This window comes from Amblyraja radiata, chromosome 26, assembly GCF_010909765.2.
Source record: "Amblyraja radiata isolate CabotCenter1 chromosome 26, sAmbRad1.1.pri, whole genome shotgun sequence".
Classification (NCBI taxonomy): Eukaryota; Metazoa; Chordata; class Chondrichthyes; order Rajiformes; family Rajidae; genus Amblyraja; species Amblyraja radiata.
Genome location: NC_045981.1, coordinates 27,839,114 through 27,860,328, shown reverse-complemented (window position 1 = coordinate 27,860,328; position 21,215 = coordinate 27,839,114). Strand labels below are relative to the sequence as shown.

Genomic DNA, 21,215 nt, shown 5'->3' with positions numbered 1-21,215 from the left:
AAGTTGCCAGTTGGGAAAGAATGATGAAGGGTTTTCACTGCTGCGGAGGAGATGTCAATGGAGGGAGATGAAAGTCAGCAGAGGAGCGGGAAAAAGCAAAGTTAGAACTGAGAGAGAAAATCATCTGAAGAATGTTGAATGGTGGGAATACCCAGCAGGTCAGGCAGCACTTGGGGAGGAAGATGTGCTGAGTTAACATCACAGATTGATGCCTTACTTTTCAGAACTGGCTTGTTCTCACACAAAACCAGAAGGTCCAATGATGTGAATGTTTGGAACCCTGTGTTACATCCCAACACTGTAACATCCCCAGTCAGAAGGGGATGAGCATTGCTGGAGACATTGGGGTGAACCATGGAGTTGTGGATGGAGGAATGGCTTCTGGGGGAGAGGGGAAGATTCGTCTGGATGGGATCACAATGATGGTGGCGGTAATTTTGCTAAAAAGAAGTTGTCTTGTCATACTTCTCATATTAACTGTTCCATGTAGAATAAATTATAGAACACCGTGACTTCTGAATTTAATTCCAAGGTCTCTGCTTTCCTCATGGAAAACACTCCAGTTCCTGCTTTTTTCTTCCATGAATGAGTTCCCCAGATCTGGTACTAGATCTTGCCTTTCACCAGTTTCAACCCCTGTCCCTGGTCTTGCCATCTCAGTAGCATTCTTTATTCTTTCTACACCTTTTATGAAGTCCTCCTTGCATTTCTCACAGTCAGACTGAATAATTTGACTTGCCAAGCCTTCCCTTAGAATTCACAGGATGGCACGGCGGAGCGGCAGGTAGAGCTGCTGCCTCATAGCGTTAGAGACCCAGGCTCAATCCTTGGGTGCTATCAGTGTGGAGTTTGCATGTTCTCCCTGTGACAGCGTGGGTTTCCATCAGGTTCTACGATTTCCTTCCACATCCTAAAGACGTGCGGGTGTGTTGGTTAATTGGCTTCTGTAAATTGCCCCTAGTGTTTCGGGAGTGGATGAGTAAGAGGGATAACATAGAACTAGTGTGAACGGGTGATCGATGGTCGGTGTCGACTCGATGGGCCGAAGGACCAGTTTCCCTGCTCATGCTCTATCTCTAAACTAAACTAAATTACAATATGAAGAATGAGTTTTGCCTGCCTTTTCAAATACCCCTTCTGGTTTTCGATCTGCATCTTATTTTTGGCCAAAAGCCGACCCGTTTTGTTCCTCTACAGGTATAATGTCTTTCGAAGTCATCTCCTGTCCTGAGAGATTCCAGGTTACTCAATAACACTGTATGCCAAACTGCAGGCTTTAAGCTAAATGTTGGCACTGCCGTGTAGCTGAATCTGTTTAGCAATGACAAGAAGCCAAGTGGAAAAAGTTCAATTAAAAATGCTAAGTGAAACCCACAATGAATTAAATGCCCCCAGAGTTAATTATTAGCATGAATATTTATTGTTTAGATAGGCTCGCAAGGTAATGCTAACTACATCTACTTTGCATACACAGAATAGACTGCTTATAAAACAGACTACTCTTGCTCGAGTTCCATTGGTGGCCTCGACGGTAAAGCAACACGAGATTGCATTGTTGAAAATAATCTCTCTCGGTCTCCATAGTGTTCAGTTCACAGCTGCTACTCTGGTACTAATGGACGTGAAATGGTGAGAGAAGAGCTTGATGTTTGGAGATGTTCAACAATTGCTTTGATCTGGTTTTGAGTTTCCTTTAGTTTCGACTGTAATGTGGAGCATTGTGGATTTAGACCCGCAGGCAGAGACTTCATTTACCCCACACCATGAGACCTTACCCCACACGTTACCTTACCCCGCACGCTGGGACATTACCTCACGCACTGGGACCTTACCCCACACGATGAGATCTCCGGATGCCTCGTCCACTCCGCGGGAGTTGGTGGCCAGGCAGATGTAGCTGCCAGCATCGGAGATGTGGGATGGGCTGATGAGGAGGCTGCCAGACTCCAGCAGGGTGAAGCGGGGGAACTGGACAGAACCGCTCGCCAGCACTTTCTCTCCTGTGTGCAAAAGGGAACACATGTCGCTCACGATATTTATCAGTGACGTTTCACTTTAGAACACAGAACAGTACAGCACAGTAACAGGCCCTTCAGCCCACAATGTTTGTGCCAAACATGATGCCTGATTAAACTGATCTCATCTGACTGTATGTGATCTATATCCCTCAATTCCCTGCACTTCCATGAGTTTATCCAAAAATCTCTTAAATGCCACTATCATATCTGCCTCCACCATCACCACACCCTCACTAATCTCTGTGGACAAAACCTTGCCCTGCACCTGGTGCTTCACACATGCACCACAGAAAACATACTGTTTCTGTTCCATACATCACAGCTTGGTATACGAGACAGTAAGAAGTTGAGGATGCAGCCCAATTCATCATTCAGACCAAACTCCTCACCATTGACTCCAGTTACACTTCACACTACCTCGGGAAAGCAGCCAACATAATCAAAGTCATGTCCCACCCCGGTCCTTCCACCTTCTCCCTGCTCCTGTCAGTAAAAGCGACAAAAGTTTGAAAGAATGCCATAGACACAGGAACAGCTTCTTCCCCTCTGTTATCAGGCTTCTGAATGGTCTTACCATAAGCTAGGGTACTGTCTGATTCACTTCTACCCAATTGAGGACATTGGATATAGACACAAATAGCTGGAGTAAATCAGTGGGTCAGACTGCATATCTAGAGAAAAGGAATAGGTGATGTTTTGGGTCGAGACCCTTCTTCAGACTGGGAGTCAGGGGACGGTGGACTTTGTCTATGGAACTGGTGTACTATAATGCTGAGAACTATATTCTGAGCTCTCTATCGTTCCGTTTGCTCTACTTGTTGCACCTGAGTTTGACGATTGTGATTATGTGTCGTATTATCTCATCTGTTTCTATTGCATGTAACACAAAGCTTTCCACTGTATCTCAGCGCATGTGACAATCATAAAGCCAACCCCGAATAAAAACAAACCAGTTATTTTAGCCCAGTGCTTTCACCACAGATCTAGTCAGGACAATGTCATTATTACTGGCACTGTTTGTTAGACGGGGCAACAGATGTAGAAATAAAGAACTGCACAATGCTAGTTTATACCTGGAACAAAGTGCTGGAGTAACTCTGCGGGTCAGGCAGCAATTCTGGAGAAAAAAGGGTGGGTGACATTATGGGTCGGGACCTTTCTTCAGACACATGTCTTCAGTGGATGAGTGGACATTCTTGTGCCACTCGCTTCACTTGACAGGGTCAGACCCAACTAGTCAACCTGCTTGTGATTGAAGCTGGAGCTGGCCACAGCGCATCACTTGAAGAGCTTCTGATTTTGTCACTTCAGTAGAATCTTCCTCAACATTGCTCAAACCAATAATGTCACCATCTTCTAAAGAGAGATTAAGAGCTTGGGACTGTTGGAACCGGCCCCTGGGAGACCTTAACATCCTCTCTGAGAGGGGGCTTCTGGCTGCTTTTGTTTCCAGGCGTTACTGTCCATGTGCTTGGAACATGCCACACACAGAGGATGCTTAGCAACAGTGGGCATGCCAAGTGTCTGTTCCAAACAAGGTAGACCCTCCTAAACTGAATTCATCATCCATCACTATGAGGCCAATGATCAGTAGAAGTCGGCAGCGTGGTAAAGTTTGTAAAGGAAAGGCAGGGTGATGGGAGATGTGGGAGTAGTTGTGGATACTTGCCCCTCTGCCAGGTGATGGCGGGTCGTGGTGCCCCCGACGTTTCACACGAGAGAATGACCGAGAGCCCGTCTATCACCGTGCTGTCGGTTGGCCCCTTGGTGATATTGGGAGGAATACCTGCAACAACCAAACACAACCGTTTCTCTCAACTTACTCAGATATCACTGCGTAATTTACGTCATGAGAGCACTCATTTTAATCATGGCACATTTATCAAGTGCATTTTATATGATTACTACAGGAACAATAAAATTGGAGATATTAGATCTTTTCACAAGACAATGGATTGGATTTCTATAAACATACACTACTGTTTTAATGTGAAGATCAATAAACTGCAGATGCTGAAAATCAGAAAGATCACCTTTGTTTCTCTTGCCCCGTTACTGACTCATTCTTGCTATGACTATAAATAAATCAGCCATTGAACTCTCTGTGAGGCCACACAACAGCAAATACTGATTCGGTGATGTGTGAATGACGAACAAACGTCGACGGAAGTACTGGAAAGGCTCTCTGACCTTTACCAAATAAAGCAATTGGGCCATTTACATACACATATACTTGCCCTTAAGTTAAAGGGTTTAGCCTGAACAAACAATTCCTTGCATCCCTTCAGAGCCCTTGCAGCACGGTGGTGCAGCAGTAGAGATGCTGCCTCACAGTGCCAGAGTCCCAGGTACGGTCCTGACTACAGGTGCTGTCTGTGTGGAGTTTGCATGTTCTCCCTGTGACTGCATGGGTTTTCTCTGGGCGCTCCGGTTTCCTCCCACATTCCAAAGACTTGTGGGTTTGTAGGTTAATTGGCTTCTGTATATTGTGCCTGGTGCGTATGATGGAACTAGTGCACGGGGCGATTGCTGGTCAGCGCAGACTCGGTGGGCCGAAGGGCCTGTTTCTGTGCAGTATCTCTACACTAAACTAAACCTGAAGAAGTTTCCCAATCAGTATTTCCCTTATTCTATTTTATGATGTTAGTTATTCCTGAATTGATAGCAAGTCATTTGCCCCAAAAAGCTCCTAGAAAAGTTAAAGATAAAATGCGATTAAAAGATTAGATTGGAATGACAGTAGATTTGGATTGGAAGGCCCGATTGAAACATATATCCACAATTCACAATCCTCTTGCACAATGGATTGCACAGTGTGCGTGCCGGGAGTTAGCTGAATGAAAGACACTACTTACTGGTGACGGCCAGGTAGGTGAAAGTTTGTACCTCGCCCGCATCGTTCCGGGCAAAGCACTGGAACATGCCAGTGTCTTCAGGGACGAGCCCGTTGATCTGGAGGCTGCCGTTGGACAACACCTTGTACCTGGGGGCAGTTAGCCTGGTGATGAGCGTCGCGTCTTTATACCAATACAGCACTGGCGGGGGCACTCCTGTAAATACATACACAACACCGGGACATCTTTAACACAGGCATGTCGAGTGGAATATTTCCAGAAAAGGTGCTCAGAAGCCTTTAAATTCATTCTGGCCTCTCTTCTGAGAACTCTCAATAAATTAAAAATATAGAAACATCAAACCCATCAAGGCTGTGGCTGAATTAATTCGAATCAAAATAGTGGCAAGTGTTCAAAACCATGAAGTTGAACGCGTAATTTTCGGTATCTGGGATAGTTTTGTTGTTTTTGAACAGTTTATTTTCAATATCACAAACTACCACCTTGGCAGCTGTAGTAAGAGCAGTAATCTATCAATGTGGACCTGAACTCGCTATATTTATCACCTCCTAAAGACACAGCACCTTGCATACCTCCTCCCAGATACAAATGTTGTGGAGGTGTCAGTGCACGCTTCATGGCAATAACACCTTCCATGGAATGTATTACAGTAGAGCAGGCATGGGGACTGACAATGGATGAGAAGGAGAGTAATAGGTTGATGCTGCAGGCACGCACCCTCACTGGGGAACAGAAGCAGGGGTGCTGAGAGCGATCCACAGCCTTCATAAACACTTCACAGAGTGTCAGTGGGATTTGTAATCGTGATAGATATCGCAAAGAGATATCATAGATCTCACTCTGCCCATGCCCAATGTCTATATTGTGGAGAGCAATTGGAAATGGTCACATTTGCAAATCATTTTCCTCCTGTCCCAGATGGGTGGAGCTAACTTTGTCTTCCTAACAACCTGGTAGAAACAATCAAATCTGAAACAGTATGGCCTTTAGAGATATTGCGTGGAAACATGCCCTTTGGCCCAGCGTGTCCATGCTGACCAGCGATCCCCATATAGTTCTATCCTATCCCAGAGACAATCTTTACAGAAACTAATTAATCTACAAACCTGTACGTCTTTGGGACGTGGGAGGAAACTGGAGCACCCGGAGAAAACCCACATATTCACATGGAGAATGTACAAGTTCCGTACAGACAATGCCTGTAGTCAGAATCGAAATTGGGTCTCTGGCGCTGTAACTATGCCACTGAAATGCCACATAGGGCATTCACATCTCAAACCACTCGGTGAGGGTGGGGGCGGGGGAGAGAATTTCATCCATTACAAACTGCATCTACCCATCTCCAATGCATCAGTTCACAAATTGATCATGAAGTCAACTCTGAAATTTCTGTCTCCTAATTGATGATGCTAATTTGTGATTCTCAATCTCTGAATGAAACGGGTTGCCCAGCAAAAGCTGTCCTGATTTTCAACCAAGGCAACACAGAACAGCTCAACAAAGTCACGTACATTGATAATCTTGAAGAGCAAATCCAGCAAAGCAGTGGAAAAGCTTAGCCAGAGAGAGAAATACAACAGGACAGATAATCCTGGCTGGACGCTGCCTGAACAGACAACTACATCCCCCATCAGTCAGGGAATTGGGTATAGAAGTCGAGACGTTATGTTACAGCTGTACAAGATATTGGTGAGACCGCTCTTGTAGTATTGTATTCCACTTTGTTCACTGTGCTATTGGAAAGAAGCCATTAAGCTAGAAACAGTGCAGGAATGATTTATGAGGATGTTGCCAAGACTTGAACTATAGGGAGAGGTTGGCCAAGGTACGATTTTATTCCCTGGAGTGTACGATGCTGAAGGGAATACTACAGAGTGAATACACAGTTTTTTTCCCAGAATAGGGGAATCAAGAATTAGTCCCAGGTTGAAGGAGAGAGAGGAAAGATTTAATAGGAACCTGAGCGACACTTTTTCTGCACAGAGGGTGGTGGGGCTATGGAATGAGCTGCCAGAGGACATTATTGAGGCAGGTACAATAACACCATTTAAAATACATTAGGACAGGTACATGGATAGGAAAGGTTTAGAGCGATATGAACCAAACGTTGACAATTGGGACTAGCATAGATGGGACATCTTGGTTGGCATTGACTGGTTGGACCGAAAGGCCTATTTCCGTGCTGTATGAGTCAGTTGTTCAAATATATCATGTTATTTACTCACTTCATGGCCATCTATATAAAAATTAAACTCCACGCCTCTCCTACATATCATCTTCCTCTTAAATGTAGTCAAGGTAGGTTGGCCGTTGATCGTACCTTGTGCCTGACAGGGAATATCGACCACTCTCTCGATCTCAGCGCTGATGTGCCTCTCAGGTTCGTGGACCAACTGCGGGTGCTCTGAAAGACGACAAAGATTAAATCATGATCAGCAAAACACAACTCTCTGCACAATGAAATTGATCCAATATTCCTATAGGTGAATATTGAATATAGTGAATACAGAATGCAGTGAATACAGGTCTGAAGAAGGGTCTCGACCCGAAACGTCAGCCATTCCTTCTATCCTGAGATGCTGCCTGACCCCCTGAGTTGCTCCAGCATTTTGTCTCGGTATTCCCACAGGTGAAATGTAGAAACAAATACAGTGGGGAGGATGGCCATTGATAGTTTAGTGTAGTTTAGAGATACAGCACGGGAGGGAACACAGGCCGAATAGCGATCATGCACACTAGGGACAATTTACATTTATACCAGGCCAATTAACCTACAAACCTGTTCGTCTTTGGAGTGTGGGAGGAAACCGGAAATCCCCAAGAAAGCCCACACAGGTGACGGGGGGAACGTACATACTCCGTACAGACAAGCCAGGATCGAACCTGGGTCTCTGGTGCTGTAAGGCAGCAAATCTACTGCTGCATCACCGTGCTGCCCTTTAGCTTTCATTTGCTTTCAATCGCCCTGAGGATCCATTGCACTCCATCACTTGTATTAGGGGGAGATAGGTAAGCAATGTTCCAGCCCAACAAGGCGAATTGTCCTATAAAGTTGTAGAGAGATACAACACGGAAACAGGCCCTTCGGCCCAACCCATCCATGCTGACCAAGATGCCCCATCTAAACTAGTTCTATTTGCCTGTATTTGGCTTATATCCCTTTTACATAAGTTCATCATTAAATGTACATTGACTGTGGTGGGACTTGGGCTCATTGATGTAGATACCAACTGTGACCTTATCCATTACCCTGCATCTCTGTTGTTATTGATGACAAAGTGACAAAATAAATTATTAAAACATATATATAAAGCGAACATGGAGGTACAAAGCAACTCTGAAAGCATAGAGCCTTTTACTCAGGGTAGGGGAATCAAAAACCAAAGGACACAGGTTTAAGGTGAAAGGGAAAAGATTGAATACGAACCCAAGGGGCAACGTTTTCACACGGAGGGTGGTGGATGTATGGAATGAGCTGCCAGAGGAGGTAGTTGAGGCAGGTATTACAGCAACATTTAAAAGACACACTGACAGGTGCATGGGTCGAAGAAGTTTAGGGGGATATGGGCCAAATGCAGCCACATAGGACTCATGTAGACGGGGCATGTCGGTCGCCATGGACGAGTTTGAGCAAAGGGCCTGTTTCCATCACTCCATGCCATATTTAACATTGAGAAGTTAATTTAGAAGCTACTAATTAATCAGCCTGTTGCCACTATAAACTCGCACTTGTATACATGTAACCTCCCATCTATCAGTCCCAGATATTTGCTTCCATCTGCAGCATGGCGGGTTTAACAAGCCATTGGATAAAATTAACAGCATTCCAAATGCAATTTACACAAATGACCAGCATTATTGATGCATCATTTCAAATCTAAAAAAAAGTGTTGAATTTATCACCAGCTGTGAAACAGCAATAAAATTCAAATTAAAATAAAATCAGTTACTTGATAATACATTGTGTTTTCATGTTATAATGATTTACATCCTTCAACTAGTAATTAAATAGATCAATGTGATATAGATTTCAGACATCATTGATCTGCAAGATGTTTTGTGACCATATATATGTAAGCGTTCTGTTGTTTTGCATTGATATAGCTTTTTAAAAAATGTATTGAACTTAGATTTGTTTGTCTTATTATGTTATCTTTTGGGTGCTGTGTCTACAGATCTGTAATGTTGGTGCAGGTAGGAATCAGTACGTGTGACAATTTAACATGCTTGACTCTTTACAGACGTGGGGAACTCACCCAGCACAGACAGATAGGCCCCTGCACTGACTGACGGCACGCTGCTGCTTCGGAGCACGGCTTCACACTCGTAGTGGCCTGAGTCTCGCGCTTTCAGGTTTAGGATGGTCAGTTTCCGGTGATGGTCACTCAATCCACTTCTCAGCGGTATCCCATCCTTCTTCCAACTGATATTCAGCTTAATTAATGGCCTGGACAAAAACAAGACAGAGGTTCCACGCGCTAGTGATCTGGAGAGGTTTTCACTTGGGAGAAGTCCCTTCACAATTAAACATAATGGATTACAATTTCTAGTCGATATTGGTCCTCAGATATCACACAAATGCTGATGTTGTGATGGATGTCCATCTCCAATATAAGCAGCGACAAAGTGCTGGAATAACTCAGTGCATCAGGCTCCAGCCTTTGTGTTTTTTTTGTAAATCAGCACCTGCAGTACCTTGTTCAAGAAGGAACTGCAGATGCTGGAAAATCAAAGGTAGACAAAAGTGCTGGAGAAACTCAGCGGGTGCAGCAGCATCTATGGAGTGAAGGAAATAGGCAACGTTTCAGTCTCAAGAAGGGTTTCGGCCCGAAACGTTGCCTATTTCCTTCGGTCCATAGATGCTGCCGCACCCGCTGAGTTTCTCCGGCACTTCTGTCTACCTGCAGTACCTTGTTTCTTCATCTCCAGCATGCCTTCCTTCGGCTACTTTGGACAGCACCGCGGTGCAGTTGGTAGAGTCCCTGCCTCACAGTGCCAGAGACCCGGGTTCGATTCTGACCTCGGGTGCTGTCTGTGTGGAGTTTGAACGCTCTCCCTGTGACCGCATGGGTTTCCTTCCACATCCCAAAGACATGTGGTTTGAGGGTTAATTGGCCTCTGCAAATTGCCCTGAGTGGGTAGGGAGTGGATGAGATTATGGGATAACATAGAACATGTGTGAATGGGTGATCGATGGTCGTCATGGATTTGCTGGGCATCAAGACCTGTTTGCATGCTGTATCTCTAAACTAGACTAAATTAAACTAAATTAAGTAAGGCATCTCAGTCTCCACGGGAAACTAATGGGTTTTTTCCCTCTTGTTAATAATTATTATTTGAGGAGAGAGAAATTAATGACTACAAGAATAGCCAAATTATTTTTGTCTTTGCATATGTGCTTGGTGGGAGGTCTGTTTTTCTTTTGCACATACTAAGATGATAAATGTTTAAGTAAGAGACAATAAAGTGAGTTAGTAAATGCTCTGACTTACATTTGGTGCCAATTCGAGATCAACACTGGGTGAACTTGAGAGATGATGGAAAACACACAGGCAACAAGGAGACAGAAGGAACATTTGACTTGAGGGGGAAGCGGGTTAACGGAGAGAAAATTAGTTTCAAACTAATTAATTAAAGATCTCATTAGCATTCCATCTGTGTTACGCGATGCCCTAATGGCAAAATAACTATTGCGGGCATTGCTGCAAGCACAGCATTGCACCAAAGGCACCACAACTCACGTGGGTCGGGACAAAATTAATGCAATGCGCATCAACATGTAACAGCCTTGAGAGGTAACGATGTGTCTGATGTGTCGATCCCGAGTAGATGCCATTTTGTAACAGGTAAAATATACAAACCAACCTCCCATCCATTGAATCCATCTACACTTCACGCTACCTCGGCAAGACCACCAGCTTAATCAAGGATGAGTCTCACCCTGGTTACTCCCTCTTCTCCCCTCTCCCACCAGGCAAGAGGTACAGAAGTATGAAAACATACACCTTCAGATTCAGGGACAGTTTCTTTCCAACTGTTATCAGGCAACGGAACCATTCTATCAACAACTAGAGAGCAGTCCTGAGCTACTATCTACCTCATTGGAGACACTCGGACTATATTTAGTCTGACTTTACTGGACTTTATCTTGCACTAAACATTATTCCCTTTATCGTGTATCTGTACACTGTGGATGGTTTGATTGTAACCCTGTATTGTCTTTCCTCTGATGAGTTAACACGCCCCAAAAGCGTTTCACTGTACCTCGGTATACTTGACAATAAACAAAACTAAATTATAATACAAAATTATAACCACAGCATCTTGTGTAGGCACAGGTCCAGCACAGAATATTAAATACAAATCATGAAAAAGAACAACTTTCTAAACTTTGTTTTATGTTTAGAGATACCCGGTCCCTGGTGCTATGAGGCAGCAGCACTAACTGCTGCTGTGCCACGTTACTGCATCTCTTTTGATCAGGTGTATTATTTAGAAAGGAGATCGAATTTTGCATCGTCCTTTCATTGACAAACTAAGAAGTTTGTGTTGTAATGGCGAGGGTTGAGGTTCCTGTCGTTCTTTAACATGCAACCTTACTGGATTTGAAGAGCAGGCATTTCACGACAAGGAACTTGACAATTTTGCTCTTTGTCCAACGAGACAATTTGGAGATAAAGCAATCTTATGTCAAAGTTAACCAGTTTAAGTCAAAATCTTTATCCCACGGTGGAAATGTCAAGGACTAGAGGACATATACATAAGGTGAGAGGGTTAAAGTATAGAGGAGAAATGCAGAGGTTGGTATGTGCCTGGAACACGTTGCTAGGTGGTGGCAGATACAATTGTGGTATTTAAGAGGCTTTTGGATAGGCCTGGATATGCAGGGAATGGAGGGTGGAGAGATGTGGATCATGTGCAGACAGAGGAGATTAGTTTAACTTGGCATCATGTTCAGCACAAACATTGTGGGCCGAAGGGCCTCTTCCAGTGCAGTACTGTTCTATGTTTAATGCTGTTCTAAGATTGTGCTGTGGACCTCTGTTGACTGTGAACTGAACGCAGAGCGTGTATAATGATTGTTTCATGCCTCATTTAAGTAGCCTGTTTGATGTCTTTGTAGGGCAATCTCTTGCCGTGGCACCCACGCAAGGTTTTCAGTACAAAACAACTCATTACTGAGAACCTGGTAAGTTTAGTTTAGTAGCAAGATCATTCAGTAAGTCAAATCTTCTGTCTCTTGATGTTGGGAATGCCTCCATGACAACAATTCATTCTTTACAAATAACACATAAAATGGGCTTCATCTGCCTGATATACTAACTTGAAGTTTTAATTTATTTCAAGAGAAAAACAAAAGATATAGAACACAGAACAGTACAACACACAAACAGTCCCTTCAGCCGACAATGTCTGTGCTGAACAAGATGCTAAAATAAACTAATCTCCTCTTCCTGCAAATGATCCATATCCTTCCATTCCCTATTTAAAGCCACTCCGCCTCCACCATCAGTGGCAGTAACCAGACGTGGCGTTGAAGGACAAGAGGCCAGAGCAAAGAAGTGGAAGCCGAATAACCGAACGGAAACAAAGCCGAAACGCCAACTAACCGAAAGAGTGCGACGCCTAAAAGCCAACTAACCCGAAAGTGTGGGACGCCTAAAAGCAAACTCACCGAAAGGCCGCTCTGCCGAAACGCCAACTCACCGAAAGGCTGCGTCGCCTACAAGGCAATTCACCGAATGGCCGCTCTGCCGAAAAGTCAAATAACGGACATGATGTCGCCGGGGGGCGGGACCTGTCAGCGATTGGTCCAGATCCCCGCATCCATCACATCACTGGCCGATGGAGATGGGAGGGTGGGGGTCATTTTCCCACACAAGCCATAGGTGACTGGGCACTCTGAACCCAAGCACAAAGTTGTAAGCGGCCGAAGGAGCGCATCCCTCGGGACAGCCCCCACTCTCCCACGGCCACGGCTGCCTTCCGCCTCGTCTCCCCTATGCGGCCGCACTGTGACGGGCCGTGTGTCGGCAGCTCCGGGTGGAGCAGAGGTGTGGGACAGGCTGGTCCCTCCGCCCACCCAGAGTCACTGACCACGATGCACCGCCATCACCCCCCGACCCCCACACCGAGTGATTCACCCCCCTCCACGGCCATGGGAACAGACGACTCGGGGCATTGGCAGCCATAGTAAATCGCTTTTAAAACATGGGGTGGGGGGGGGGGGGGGTGGAACAAATTCTCTGGTGGGCCGATGACAAGTGTGCATGACAATGAACAATTCCTCCCACTCCCCCCCCCCCCCCCCCCCCGACAACATGAAGCATGCATTATTTATTGTTTAAACACAGTAATACCTTCTGGTTGCCTGCGCATGGCACACAAGCTCCCATGCTCAAAATACCAGATAATCTGCAATCTGTTTTAACCGAAGATGGACACAAAAAGCTGGAGTAACTCAGCGGGACAGGCAGCATCTCTGGAGAGAAGGAATGGGTGGCGTTTCGGGTCGAGACCATTCTTCAGACCTGAATGGTCTCAGCCGATGAAATGAGACAACTGTCACACCAAAGATGGACACAAAATGCTGGAGTGACTCAGCGGGACAGGCAGCATCTCTGGAGAGAAGGAATGGGTGACATTTCGGGTGAAGACCATTCTTCAGACCCGAGGACTGAGTCTGAAGGGTCTCGACCCGAAACGCCACCCATTCCTTCTCTCCAGAGATGCTGTCTATTCCGCTGAATCACTCCAGCATTTTGTGTCCATCTTTGGTTAAAACAGATTACAGATTATCTGGTGTATTGAGCGTGGGAGCTCATGTGCATTACGCAGGCAACCAGAAGGTATTACTGTGTTTAAACAATAAATAAAACCTGCTTCTTGTTGTCGGGGGGGGGGGGGCAGGGAATTTGTGTCCCCATGTTTTAAAAGCGATTTACTATGGCTGCCTATGCCCCAAGCCGTCTGTTCCCATGGCCGTGGAGGGGGGTGAATCACAAAGTGAGTGTCGGGGGGTGATGGCGGTCAGTGACTCTGGGTGGGCGGAGGGACCAGCCTGTCCCACACCTCTGCTCCACCTGGCGCTGCCGACACACGGCCTGTCACAGTGTGGCCGCACGGGGGAGACGAGGCGGAGGGTGGTCGTGGCCGTGGGAGAGTGGGGGCTGTCCCGAGGGATGCGCTCCTTCGGCCGCTTACAACTTGTTGCTCGGTTCAGAGTGCCCAGTCACCTATGGCTTGTGTGGGAAAATGACCCCCACCCTCGCCGTCTCCATTGGCCAGTGATGTGATGGACGCGGAAGTCTGGACCAATCGCTGACAAGTTCGGCCCCCCCCCGGCGACATCATGTCCGTTATTTGACTTTTCGGCAGAGCGACCATTCGGTGAATTGCCTTGTAGGCGACGCAGCCTTTCGGTGAGTTGGTGTTTCGGCAGAGCGACCTTCGGTGAATTTGCTTTTAGGTGTCCCACAGTTTTGGTTAGTTGGTGTTTCGGCTTCGTACGCTTTCGGTTATTTGGCGTTTCGGCTTTGTTTTCATTTGGTTATTTGGCTTCCACTTCTTTACTTCAGCGTCTCGTCCTTCGATGCTACGTCCGCACACGACCAGTGGCACCTTGGCATTGAGTTCCATGACCCCATCAGCCTCTGCATTAAAAACTTGCCCCTTACACCTCCCTTAAACTGAGCCCCTCTCACCTTCAAGTTATGCCCTTTAGTCTTTGACATTTCACCCCTGCAAGATTCTGACCCTCTACCCTATACCTATGCCTAATAATTTTATATCTTTCGATCATGTCTCCGCTTAACCTCTGGTGTTCCAGAGAAAACAATTCCAGTTTGCCCGCAGTAGTTATACCGAGCATTTCATAACACAGTCATGCTGGGTGGTGTTGGCCGCTACTTTGTTTGTTTATTATTGTCACATGTGCCGGGGATCAGAGGAATAATTGCATTTGCAAGCTACCAGTCCAAGAAAAACTATACATGAACACAATCTAGCCATCCACAGTGCAAAGATAAAGAATAAAGGGTACAACATTTAGAGCAAAGATATAACATTGGAGCTTGATAAAGTCCGATTAAAGAAAGTTCAACAGCCTTCAATGAGGTCGATGGGAGGTCAGGACCGCTCTCTAGCACTTTAGTCTGTTTGAACTGTTTTGACTATTTTACTGTTGTAATGTTTTTTTTACAAACCATGTTCTCGGGATATCTAAATCTAAATTTTATTAGTAATTTAAGTTATGACATCGGGTGACAGCTGCATACCAAATCTCGTTGCGCTTATGTGCAATGACAATAAAATATATTATTATTATTATTATTATTATTATTATTATTATTATTATTATTATTAGCTGGTGAGAAGACGGTGCAGTTGGGGAACGCTGGCAGCTTCGGGTGAAATCTCTGGCATTTACTCCTGCAATGTTGTTTGTAATTAAAAATGGAAAACTTTCAATGAGGAGAACATAGTGAGGAGAACATTCAAAAACCGAGACTGAACAACTCTGTCAAACACGGAAGTATCAGCTTACAATTTAGAGACAATTGAATTGTTGGATGGGGATAAGGATTGGTCAGGTCAAATGTCAAGTATAAATATGTTATCTCTGGGTTGATGAATGCAGGAATCAGGAAGTCTTGGGACACTCTCTCATATTGCCTTCACACTGCGTGTGTGGGGAAGTATGAAACCGCCTGACATGTGCAGATTCATATCTTTAATAGCTTGCCATTGCAATCACCACACCCTGAATGAATGAATGAATGAATGAATGAATGAATGAATGAATGAATGAATGAATGAACCCTTATGAGGATGGTGGCCTTACATGATGATACTGTGGCATTATTGAGAGAATGTCCCCAACCAGTGCAGCCTAAAGAACATCAGACAGCTGGGAATCTGAGGTTCCGCAAGAAAATACTTTCCTGATTTAACAGAACCCAACCTTTCTAACTTCATCAGCCTGTCAGCTACGGGGAGACAAGGCTAATGAATCAAATACAAGGGGTTAACTATGCATGGAGTTCAATGCAAGCTGAGTGTCCACAGGTTGTGGAATGACTCTGTTGAGCTGCATCTATTCCAGCATTATCCTGGCGTGTCCCAACACCCAACTTAGTTTAGTTCATTATTGCCACATCCCGAGGTAAGCTATTTTTGTTGTGTGCTATCCAGTCAGCAAAAAGACTCAATGCGTAGGATGGAACTGCTGATGCTGGTTTAAACCGAAGATAGACAATAAAATAAGCACCTTTTCCTTTTCTCCAGAAATGCCGCTGAGTTATTCCAGTTTTTTTGTGTCTCACTTTAGCGAAAAGTCTATACATGATTACAATCAAGCCATCCACAGTATACAGATACAGGATAAAGGGAATAACATTTAGTGCATGGTGAAGTCCAATTAAAGATAGTCCAAAGGGACTCCAATGCGGTAGGTGGTAAGACAGGACTGCTTTCTAGTTGGTGATAGGATGGCTCAGTTGCCTGATAACAACTGGGAAGAAGCTGTCCCTGAATTTGTAGGTGTGCGTTTTCACACATATGTGCCTCTTGCCTGATTGGAGACGGGAGAAGAGGGAGTGACCAGGGTGCGACTGGTCCTTTATTAAGCTGTTGGCCTTGCTGAGGCAGCGTGAGTTGTAGAGGGGAGGTTGGTTTGTGTGATGGGCTGGGCTACCCTGCAGAACACTGAATGAAATGAACTGCAGAAAGAAAACAGGCAGGTGGGCAGATCCTTCACAATTTATATGTTATAGAAGAGTTCAGACCTAGGACACAAGAAGGTGCTTCACAAAATGTCCTTTGCCCGGTTTGTCACCCTGTGAAAGTCTGACTCTTGAGTTAGTAATAGCATTATGAAACTAACAACATCTAAGGTAAGACCGACCTTCTTATTCACAAGAGCTTTCACTGCAAATTATCAACTATACCTCCTTGCGAGCTGTAATCAGAAATCTCAATCAAATTATGCTACAAATTTCAAGGGAGCCCTTCCTGACATTTTGCAAACATTAGCTTATTCGTGTTTATAAGACTCTCAATGCCTCAGGGACTGGATTCAAATTGCTACCAGCTTCTATGTAAACAGTGTAAATCTCTCACCAACACGGCAGTTGTGAGAGCTGAGAGATTGATACAATCCCACATTGCCTTGTCTCACGGGTTCCTCAGCTAAATAATATTAGTGACTAAGAATAAATAACCACTGGTTCTTTAATCATAATTGGAAAACTATATCAGGACAGATTCTCCTTGACAAGACATCAATCATTGACTACACAAAATCAACAGGGCTGGAGAAACTGTAACAAGCTTCAGAAATACCGTTTGTTAATTTTACTCTCTTTTTTACCATTTTTTCCTGCTCAATTTGAGCAGGAAGATTGGTCAATCAGTTCCTCTTCAAATAAAGGCACAGTCTGGTAGATCCCACAATTTATTTTTCATGCAAGACTAGTGAATATTTAATAACGCTAGTGAACAAGATGTGAAATTTCATTGAGGATTATGAGAGTAAGATTGCCTGCCAAATGAAGAGAAGTGGGCTCCCATAGTCTTTGGTGTTCCTCCGTCATGGTCCCATTACTTGATGAGACAACAATGAAGAGACTACAGCATTGAGGTACAGAGGGATCTTGGGGTCCAAGTCCATAAGTCCCTGAAAATGGCAACATACGTAGATAGAGTGGTAGAGATGGAATATGGTATGCGTGTCTTTATTGGTCGGGGCATTGAGTACAAGAGTCAGGAACTCATGATGCGGCTTTGTACGACTATATTTCATGGCCGTCTGAAGGGGGGGTGCGCTGGGTGCGACCGCACCCCCATTTCCCCCCCCCCAGAGTACGGAAACATCCCCAGAATTCTTTTAAAATCGGAGCACAATCACACTTTGTTGGAAATCGCCCGAAATTCTGGCTCCGGCCGCTGGGTGAGAAACAAATGCGCTCATCCGCGCCTGCGCAGTTGGGGAAGCGACACAAAATGGCGCCGTCTATCCGCGCGTGCGCAGTGGGCCCGGGCGGGATCAGACTGCCATTTGGACATCACCCATGCCTCGCGTCTACTCCAGGTAAGTTGTGGAAGGGGGGGTGCGGAGCGGCGTCTGCCCGCCCGGTCCAATGTTTCCATCTGCGGCGCCGGAGCCTCGACATCGGCCAGCCTGGCGACCAGGAGACTGTCCTCCCGTCGCCGGGCGGGAGCGGCTGTGACCTCAACAACAGACGCCGCTGCGGCAGGGCCCAAACCTTCTTCCGCCCCCGCCACCCCCCCCTCATCCACGCTGCCACCCCCCCCCTCATCCACGCCGCCACCCCCCCCCCCCCCCCCCCCCCCCCCCTCATCCACGCTGCCACCCCCGCTCATCCCCGCTCATCCCCACCCCCGCTCAATTTAGAGCTATTATTTTTGTGGAAGCTAGGCCGAAGATGGAGTTGGAAGATCTCCTTGTGCAGTAAAAAACAAACGTTTTATGATTCTATATCATGAGTTCTTACAAGAATTGTGAAAACTTCACATATATGCAGCCTATCAGTAAAATATTTTTTGAATACATCTGATGTCATAAGTCCTGTTAATGATAATATTGGCCAAATAAATATCACAAAATGGAGAATCTCTGTATTTGCAAAGCCTGTTTGTCCAGGTTGCAAGGAGTCTGGATCTTAGATGGCAGTTGAGGATAATTCCTTTTGTTTATATGTATGAGGGTTTTGTAGAAGAGCTAAGAGGTGTTGCATATGCGTGATTAGATGGGGGGGGGGGGGGGGGGGGGGGGGGGGGGGGGGGGGGGGGGGGGGGTAATGGTGAATTTTGTGATTGGGTTTGGGAACTGTCAATAGCTATAATCTAATCAAGATTCAAGAGAGTTTATTGTCATGTGTCCCAGATAGGACAATGAAATTCTTGCTCAAACTTCTTTCGAGCATGAAGGAGAGTTACATAGACCTGCTAGGACCATGTGTCGACCATGCTGCGAGTTTGAGTCGAGTGCAAACTCTTCTAAACTCGCAAATTAGGTCCCCGCAGTGGGACAGGCCCTTTAGTTGATCCAGTGCTGGACTCGGTGTTTTACTGACCACCAATCGAGGCCCACCTGGCCTGCCACCCGCTCAAGTACGTCGCCCGCACACCTCCCGCAGCTGGACTCCCTCTCTCTCTCCCCCACCTCTCTCTCCCCCCCCCTCTCTCTTCCCCCCTCTCTCTCTCCCCCTCTCTCTCTCCCCCCCACCTCTCTCTCCCCCTCTGCCCTATCTTCCCCCTCCGCCCTCTCTTCCCCCTCCGCTCTCTCCCCCCCTCCTGTCTCTCTCCCCCTCCTCTCTCTCTCCCCCACCTCTCTCTCTCCCCCCACCCCCTCCCTGTTCCCCCCCTCCCTGTTCCCCCTTTCCTGTTTCTCCCCTCCCTGTTCCTCCCCCTCCCACACTCCCTCCCTCCCTCCCCCCCCCCTTCTCTCTCTGCCCTCACTATCTACCCCCCTCCCTCTCTAGACGCGCCTGCGAGTTGGGGGCTATGCGTCAGTAGATGGGGCGATTATGGGGTAATAGGAGCAAATTAATATCATTAATATATTGACAAGGGGCGTAGTTAGCGCGTGTGCGGGGGTAGTTAGTGTGTGGGAGAGGTTAATGTGTATGACGCCCCCCCCCCCCGCCCCACAACTGCACATTGGGGGAACAGACCCAACGGGTCTGCACTTGGTCTAGTTCTCCTTAATTCTACCACAACCAAAGAAGAAGCTGCTAAAGCTATTGCCAACCTCTCAGATGCTCAGAAGCTGTACCTCATATAGAATCACTTTAAACTGGGTCCAACATACTGTGCCTTCTATAAGAATGGGTGCTGGCGAAGATTTAACCCAGGCTGGTTACGAGCATACCCCTGGCTTGTATATAGCGATCATGTGGATGGCGTCTTTTGCCTACATAGAAACATAGAAAATAGGTGCAGGAGTAGGCCATTCGGCCCTTCGAGCCTGCACCGCCATTCAATATGATCATGGCTGATCATCCAACTCAGTATCCCGTACCTGCCTGCTCTCCATACCCCCTGATCCCCCTAGCCACAAGCGCCACATCTAACTCCCTCTTAAATATAGCTAATGAACTGGCCTCAACTACCCTCTGTGGCAGAGAGTTCCAGAGATTCACCACTCTCTGTGTGAAAAATGTTTTTCTCATCTCGGTCCTAAAGGATTTCCCCTCTATCCTTAAGCTGTGACCCCCTTGTCCTGCACTTCCCCAACATCGGGAACAATCTTCCTGCATCTAGCCTGTCCAACCCCTTAAGAATTTTGTACGTTTCTATAAGATCCCCCCTCAATCTCCTAAATTCTAGCGAGTACAAACCGAATCTATCCAGTCTTTTTTCATATGAAAGTCCTAACATCCCAGGAATCAGTCTGGTGAGCCTTCTCTGCACTCCCTCTATGGCAATAACGTCCTTCCTCAGATTTGGAGATCAAAACTGTACGCAATACTCAAGGTGTGGTCTCACCAACACCCTGTACAACTGCAGTAGAACCTCCCTGCTCCTATACTCCAATCCTTTTGCTATGAATGCTAACATACCATTCGCTTTCTTCATTGCCTGCTGCACCTGCATGCCTACTTTCAATGACTGGTGTACCATGACACCCAGGTCTCGTTGCATCTCCCCTTTTCCGAATCGGCCACCATTTAGATAATAGTCTGCTTTCCTGTTTTTGCCACCAAAGTGGATAACCTCACATTTATCCACATTATACTGCATCTGCCATGCATTTGCCCACTCACCCAGCCTATCCAAGTCACCTTGCAGCCTCCTAGCATCCTCCTCACAGCTAACACTGCCCCCCAACAACAGGAAATCACTTGTCGTCGTCAAGGTAAGTCAAGTCTATTTGTCACATACACATACAAGATGTGCAGTAAAATGAAAGTGGCAATGCCTGCGGATTGTGCAAAACAACAGAACAGGTGCTCCTGAATGTATATTGCCATTTACCACTACTTCTCCTAATGCAAGGGCATTTGTTGGCCTTGCCCTGTAAACCAACCCTGGTTCCACAAATCCTGTCATGCCACCCCCCTTTTTGAAAAGCTTCGTACGGGCCTGTATTTGGAGTATTGCGTACTGCTCTGGTCGTTAGACTTCAGAGATACAGCATGGAAACAGTCCCTTCAGCCCAGAGTCTGTGCTGAGTCACCCCGTACACTAGCACTACCCTACACACCAGGGAAAATTTACAGGAGCCAATTAACCTACAAACCTGTACGCCTTTGGAATGTGCAAGGAAAACCGAGCATCCTGAGAAAACCCACGTGGTCACAGGGAGAACATACTAACT

The 21,215-nt window shown here is 46.1% G+C and overlaps 1 protein-coding gene across 3 annotated transcripts in view; it reads right to left on the bottom strand.

Annotated features, from left to right (window-relative positions):
- The window catches only part of sdk2 (sidekick cell adhesion molecule 2), a 659,639-nt gene that overhangs the window by 220,064 nt on the left and 418,360 nt on the right, over positions 1-21,215 (bottom strand). For all 3 annotated transcript variants that reach the window (XM_033044544.1, XM_033044545.1, XM_033044546.1), the window contains exons 7-11: positions 9,130-9,320; positions 7,194-7,277; positions 4,874-5,068; positions 3,688-3,804; positions 1,833-2,000 (exon numbers count right to left, since the gene is read on the bottom strand). In XM_033044544.1, the coding sequence (XP_032900435.1) occupies positions 1,833-2,000; positions 3,688-3,804; positions 4,874-5,068; positions 7,194-7,277; positions 9,130-9,320 (755 nt within the window). The remainder of the gene's footprint in view (positions 1-1,832; positions 2,001-3,687; positions 3,805-4,873; positions 5,069-7,193; positions 7,278-9,129; positions 9,321-21,215) is intronic.